The sequence below is a fragment of the Pteropus vampyrus genome, unplaced genomic scaffold, assembly GCF_000151845.1.
Source record: "Pteropus vampyrus isolate Shadow unplaced genomic scaffold, Pvam_2.0 Scaffold219, whole genome shotgun sequence".
In the NCBI taxonomy this organism is placed as follows: domain Eukaryota; kingdom Metazoa; phylum Chordata; class Mammalia; order Chiroptera; family Pteropodidae; genus Pteropus; species Pteropus vampyrus.
In genome coordinates this window covers 1,365,039-1,372,123 of record NW_011889000.1, presented here as the reverse complement: position 1 = coordinate 1,372,123, position 7,085 = coordinate 1,365,039, and the positions used below count along the sequence as shown (strand labels likewise).

At 57.1% G+C, this 7,085-nt stretch overlaps 1 protein-coding gene across 3 annotated transcripts in view; it reads right to left on the bottom strand.

Moving 5' to 3' along the window:
- Positions 1 to 7,085, bottom strand: part of RIN3 (Ras and Rab interactor 3) — a 117,324-nt gene that overhangs the window by 23,406 nt on the left and 86,833 nt on the right. For all 3 annotated transcript variants that reach the window (XM_011373163.2, XM_023538351.1, XM_011373162.2), the window contains exons 6-7: positions 3,939 to 5,510; positions 1,894 to 2,202 (exon numbers count right to left, since the gene is read on the bottom strand). In XM_011373163.2, the coding sequence (XP_011371465.1) occupies positions 1,894 to 2,202; positions 3,939 to 5,510 (1,881 nt within the window). The remainder of the gene's footprint in view (positions 1 to 1,893; positions 2,203 to 3,938; positions 5,511 to 7,085) is intronic.

Genomic DNA, 7,085 nt, shown 5'->3' with positions numbered 1-7,085 from the left:
TCTGAGCAAACTGGGACTCTGCTGAGAATGCAATTGCCCTTTTCAGGCCCAAAGCTTCTCCCTGCTACGTCTCAGGGCCTGTAGAGCCCTTGGCCGTGACTTCACCCCAAGTCCCAGCAGGACCCAGGAGAAGCGATTCCCCACACTGGAGGTTCAGATGGGGAAGGTCTGTGAGGGGAGCTTTTCCAGGGTGAGGGGACCTTGCAGCGTCCCCCAGTCACCTACTAACAATGCTTTCTGTCGGCCTGCCCATCCCCAAGGGAGGTGGAGAGAACCCTTCTCGTTCTAAAACAGCCACCAATGAGCCTACGAGGTGCTGTGCATTGAGGTCATTTTACATCTGTTGTTTCCAATATTCACGAGTGACTTGACTGAGTGAGACTTCGGAGCCATCGGGGGGTCTTAGTTTCCCCTTTTTGTAAAACAGCTTCCTCCCGTGAGGAAACTGGGCCTTAAGCGGTTCAGTAAATCATTCATGGTCACACAGGTAAGTAAGTGACAAATCAAAAATTTGAACCCACGACCGTGTGGCTTTACAGGTAATGATCCTGCCACTCTCCGTTACCATGGCTGTCACGCACAGTTACACAGGTTGCTTACTGCACGAGGGCATCCAATTGAAAGGGGTGACTGGGGATCTCATCCAGCCAGCACACTGTTTGCTAAGGTGGGCACCATGATGCAGCAATGCCTGTCCTTGTTGGCCTGGAGCAGCGTTGTGATAAATGGAATATAAATAGTTCCCAATGATCTCCTTCCTTACATGTGCACCCCTGGCAATGTGACTTTGCAGCTCTTCCCACCAAGAAAGGGAGTCTCGTTTCTCACCCCTCGGTTCTGGGCTGCCCTTGCGACTAAACAAGTCAGTGAACTATGTCAGAGTGGCATCATGCCAGTTCAAGGGGTGCTCCTGGACCACCAGCTTCTGCCATGGGCCCGAGCCTGGGCTAACCCACCAGAGAATGAGAAAGCCGTGGCCCAGTCATTCCCATTTCAGACCCGTCAATAGCCAGACAATCACTCAATGTCTGAGCAAGGCCATCCTAGACCAGCTGGCCTCCAAACAACCCGCTCTGGCCACAGAGCCAGGAGATGACCCAGTTAGGCTCAGGCCTACCTGACCAGGCCAGCCTCACTAACTGGTGAGCAATACTACATGCTAACTGATTTAGGTGGCTGTTGTGGGGTGAATTGGCTGCCTCCAAAATTCATATGTTGAAGTCTTAACCCTTAGGACCTTGGAATGTGACCTCATTCGGAAATAGAGCGGTTGCAGATATAATTAGTTAAGATGAGGTCACACCAGAGTAGGGCGGGCCCCTGATCCAATATGACCGATGCCTTTACAGAAAGGGAACACTTGGAGGCAGACATGCTCACGGGGGAAGTGTCATGTGAAGACTGGACTTGTGCTGCCACCAGCCAAGGAACTACCAGAAGCTGAGAGAGAGGCCTGACACACATCATTCCCTACAGTCCTCAGAGGGGGCGCGACCCTGCTGACACCTTGCTTCCAACTTCCAGACTCCAGAACTGTGAGAGAATAAATTTCTGTTATTGAAGTCGCCTGATTTGTGGTACTTTGCTCCAGCTGCCCTGGGAAACTAATACAGCGCCTTTTCATAGTTCACACCAAGGCGCGGTATGGGCTGGCTTCCTTGCCTGCTGCCAGCCAACCACGGTCCTCCTCCTGGTGCCCAGGTAACCCCTGAGGGGTGCTCAAGGACTCCATCTCTGCCAGGCCCCGTCCTGCCCCAGCAGGCCTCATCCGCGAAGGCTTTGCTAGTGTCTTCCCGAGGCTCTGGAGGCCATGGCAGGGAGGAGTCACAGACCCACACAACATCACAGCCTGGAGAGAGCCCCCAGCCCATCCCCCTCCGGCTGCCCGCCTACCTGGGTGGCCGAGGGCCATGGAGTCGTAGATGAGCTTACAGGTCTTGAGCAGGATGGAGATCTTCTTTTCGGGCGAGTAGGCCTTGTGCATGCTGGCAAACTTCTGCAGGATCTTCTCCATGACGGGCACCTCCGGCACGCTGGTGGTCACGCCCAGGTCGGTGGTGGTGGTGGCCAGGATCACCAGCTGGTTCTCCTTGAGCTGTTGCAGCGAGCCATCCTTGCTATGGATCTCACGCAGGCACGAGTTGATGGCTTCTTTCAGGGGCTTCAGGACGCACTTGTACAAGGCGGACTCTACGATCGCTTCTGTAGGAGGGGGAGAATGGGAGGGTGAGGACACCAGCGGCAGGGCTCCTGCCACCGGGGCTCGATGCCTGACTCCCATCTTCTGATCCCTGGGAAGACATCCTCATAGCCCCAGTGGTTACACCCTGCAGTCTGACACCCGAGACAGTGTAGCACATTCAACAGAAAGCCGCACTGAGAAGACGCTGGCGCAGGAGCCCTTGGGCTGATACATTGTATCCTAATCCCTTTCACAGAGCCTGGCACTGATGAAACTCTCACAGGGCCGCCTACTAGAACACGATTTCAGAGGGCACTGTTCACATGGCAGCTGTGCAGTGTCCAACTTGTGCTGCCGGACGTGGAACGCCCGGGTGCCCAGGAAACGTTTGGCGGGATTGTTCTTGATGTCTCCCTCTCAATCTCCAAATCCACTCGACTCTTGTCTCAAGGATACAGTATATCCAGAGCCTGACTTCTCACCACTTCCAAGGCTACCACCTTGGCTTGGGCTACCATCCTCTCTGGCTTGAGTTTTGTTAGAAGTCTCTTGCTCTGCCCCCTTATAGCCCATTCTCAACACAGAAACCAGCGTAATCCTGTTATGGTATGTTTGACCGTGACATTCTTGTGCTCAGAACCCTCCAACGGCTCCCATCCCATGGACAATAGAAGCCAAAGTCTTCCCTGAGCCCTTCGAGGTCCCTCTGTGACCTGTCCCTGTGACCCCTCCCACTCACTATTGCTTGCGTCCTTCCGCTCATGCTGCTCCAGACACAGTGTCCCCCTTGCAGCTCCACTACCTGCCAGGTCTACTCCTGTCTCAGGGCCTTTGCACCTGCTATTCCTTTTGCCTGGAGAAGTCACTTCACAGCTATTCACATGGCTTATCTCTTCACTGTCCACATATCATCTTATCTAAGAGGTACCCTGATCATCTAGTGCAGGGGTCCCCAACCCCAGCAACTGTTAGGAACTGAACTGCGCAGAAGGAGGTGAGTGGCTAGCAGGCAAGCGAAGCTTCATCTGTATTTGCATCCACTCCCCAGCGCTGGCATCACCGCCTCAGCTCCACCTCAGATCCTCAGGCATTAGATTCTCATAGGAGCACCGGTCCCTAGTGCCAAAAAGGTTGAGGACCACTGATGTAGTAGAATGGGAGTTAGTCAGCTTTGACCTCGCAGCTGCTGTACCATTAGCCCCACTCTCCAGATGGACCGACTCAGGCTCTGATGGTGAGTCACTCAGCTAGTTAGGGGCTGAACAAGGACTTGAATCCATGTCAACTTGACCCCAGGGCCACGCTCAGCTGCCTTGGGTGATTGTAGGGAAATATTCTTGGGAAGTCTTTCTGGCTCTACCCTGTCCCCAGAGGGAGGGTCACACTATTGTCTCCTCAGGAGCCAAAGGAGAGGAATGTGGCCTGGGCCTCCATGGTTCCTGCACCTCTGAGAGCCACCAGGCCTCCCGCCTGAGACTGGCTGGCCCTCTGCAGCCCCATGTGCTAGTACTTCTTTTGCCTCAAATTGCTCCTTATGATTTGTCTCCCTCATAAAACCAGGAGCATCCTGAGAGGGGTGTCCTATCTAGCCTCTTATATGGGTTGAGTTCTTCCACCATTTAACTGGGCACCTGGGCAGAACCCAGAAGCCCGAGGCAGAACAGCAGAGCGGTTATTTTGGTTAGTTTGGGGAAAGAGTGGATTATTTAGGATGACTCCTACCTCCCGCCCCCCCACATCCATGCCCAGGACTGACCCAGCTCCTCCTCGGAGTGCAGGGCAGGGTCCACCAGCGCCTTGAGCTCTGTGCTCTGCAGCAGGTAGCTCTTGAGCTGGGTCATCATGGTGCGAATCTCCTGCAGCATCTCGGTGCTGGAGGTCTGGCGCGCCATCATCTCCAGGCTGTAGACTTTGTAGTCCTGCACCAGGTTGCCGAAATACGAGGCCTTGTCCTGGGCCAGCTCCACCACCTTCTTGTACAGCTTGCGGTCATTGGACAGAAAGGCCTGGAAGACGCTGGTGAAGCTCACAAGGCTGAGGCGGTGCCGTGCCTTGCCCAGGATCATGGAGGGTTTCTTCTTCACACTGGGGCTGCTGAAGTGCTCCAGCTCCTCCTCCGTGCTGCTGGTTGAGTAGGAGTCTTGATCTGTGGCTGAGGCAGGTCCTCCCACACTGTCTGAGAGGGAGGCTAGGGAGCCCTTGAACTCCGAAGTGCTGTGGGGTCGGGCGCCAGCCTTGGCTTGCAGGCTCTGAGTCCCGACTTGGGAGGCAGGGCTATGGTCTTCCCTGGGTGGGCTGGGGGTGGGTTTCTCAGGGGCCACCTGCTCCGCAGACAGCTCGGCGCTCTCTAAGGGGCTTGGGAGGACGAAGGCCAGTTGCCGGGAAATCCGTTTTTTCCTAGGAGGCGGGACTGGGGGTTGCCGGCTCTTCCTCGGTAACTCTGGCAGGCTGCCCAGATCACTGGCTTTGGCCACTGCTTCCTGGCCTTGCTCTGTGGTCCTCTGAGGCCTGTCCCCAGGACTGTCTGAGGTCCCCTGGGGAGGCAGGCTGAGCAGGGAAGCCCTGGAGAGACCCAGTTGGTCCGCCTCTGTTGTCACGCCCTTGTCTACCTGCCCCACACTCTGGTCCTCCAGAGAGACCTTCTCAGAAACTCGGCGCCTGGGAGGAGCAGCGGGAAGTCCCTTTTTCCCTGGCCCTGGAGGGACGAGGGCCTGCTGGAGGGGGCCGGGGGCCGCCCCCGGCTTCATCTCTTCCTCCCTGAGGGGGCCCAGGCCTGTGGGGGGGCATGGGAGCCTCTCGCAGGCTGTCATGGGCAGCTGGCTTGGATGGTCTTGGGGGCCTGGGGCATGGGGCGGCAGGTGAGGGGCAGGTGCTGGGGCTACAGGAGGAAGAGCCTCTGGAAGTGGGGGAGCAGCCACTGGGGAAGAACTGGGCAGAGGACTGGCCAGAGCTGGAGCTGGGGGAGGAGGAGGTGGGGCGGGGCTGGGGGGATGAGGAGGGGCCGATGGGGGGGGGGGCGCTGGGCGTCGAGGGGCCCACTTGGAGGTGGGTGAGGTAGCGTCAGAGGTGGGAGGCAACGGGTGCGAGGGGCAGCTTCCAGGGGGTGGCAGGTCGGCGGGCAGGGCGCTGGCACAGTCCTCGATGAAGATAGGGTTCACAAACCACAGGCGGTCATTTCCTACGGTGAGTTCGATTTCACAGGAGCAGTTTTCGTAATGGGACGCGGACCTGAGGGTGGAGGGTGTGGGCGCCCCGGGGGCTGGGTCTCTCTGGGGCTCCGCCGGGCTCCCACCTGCTCGCCGGGAGTTCAGTGAGGAGTCCCAGAAGCCTGTGGGAAGAAGATAGGAAGAAGCAGTCAGTCTCGGAGCTGGCGGGATGGGGGTAGGGCCATGGGAGGGCCATCGCAGCTCTTACTTCACTGCTCCCGGAGCTGTTTTCCCCCCTTGGACTGTTTTAGGCCTCTTCCACCACTTCCTGCCTCAAGAGGGGACGCCCCATGAGATCCTCCGTGCAGTGCTGGGGTGGGGCCAGGCTGCGGTGGGGCCAGGCTCCGCTTCAGCTCTGTCCCTTTGTGTGTGAGGGCCCACCGTGGAGGGGACAGAAAGCCCAGAGTTCCGCAGCTGACCAGTTGGGTGCTCTGGGGCATGTCCCTTGACTATTCTAGGCCTCCGTCTAGTCATCCTTAGAATGGGGTCCCAACGGGGAAGGTGCATGGGGCTCGTTCTGGCCGCTGCAGTTCTCTGGAGGCAGAACAAGCGTATGGGCTGTGGCTGCTGAGCTCAGGCCTGACCCTCCCAGGGGGGAATCCCTGTCCACTGCACAACGATTCTGACTGTGGCCCATCTCGTTAACATAGGAAGCTGCTCCATGCCCCCAGTGTGTGTGTGTGTGTGTGTGTGTGTGTGTGTGTGTGTGTGTGCACGCGCGCGTGCGTGCGTGTGTGTGTGTGCATGCGTGCGTGCGTGTGTGCGTGCGTGTGTGTGCGTGTCAGAAAGCAGGGTCTCCTGTACTGCTGAGCTCATGCCTTTCTCCTAACCTAGCCCTCCTGGACCCAGCCCATGGCTGCAGCCACCAAAGCAAGTCTGTCCCGATCCAGGCATCGCTGGTTAGCGCCAGGCTGTCCTGGGTGAGGGGCACGAAACATCCAAGCTGAAAGGACATTGGGGGTCGACTAGCTCAGGAGTGTTTAAGTTCCGGGTACCAAGCCCTGTGGAGAATGTGATGGAAGCTCAGGACTTTCCAAAAAGGGCACAGGGCACAGGGCACAATGTTTTGAGAGCAATTTCGTTGCCTGTCAGCCACTCTGAGCTCACTCAAGCAGCGAGCCCAGGTCTTGTTCAGCCTGTTAATTTTAGAGACCCGTCGTTAGTGATGGAGCCAGGCCTCTAGACTCACACCCAGAGCTCCTTACTACCAAAATAACACCCAGGACAATAACAAGAGCAAACATGCACTGAGCTCTGGCCGGGCGGGCTCCTTGCTTTCCGTGGATCCTCTCACTGATCTCTGACCACAGGTCTTTGGTATAAGTTCTGATATTGTTCCCATAATACAGATGAAGATAGAGACTCAGAGAGAGTAAAGAGCTTGTCCAAGGTCACCGGGTTGGTGAGTAAAGGAGCTGGGATTTGAACCAGGTCGGACTGACTAGTTCTAAAGGCTGGACGTTCGGCCGCTGTGCTTGCTATGCGGCCTTCCTTCATCGGAACTTGCGACACTTCCCATCTCAGTTGCTCTGCCAGCGTGAGTGAGTGGAGGGTGGTGTGCACCCCAGAACTGGGGATGTGGTTAGAACACAACAGGCTCTTGACACAAGATGACACAAGATGGCCAAGGGCAGCGTGTGCATGTCTGCCCTAAGGATGGGTAGTCTCAGCGATGCGAGCACCTGTCCCCTTGCTGG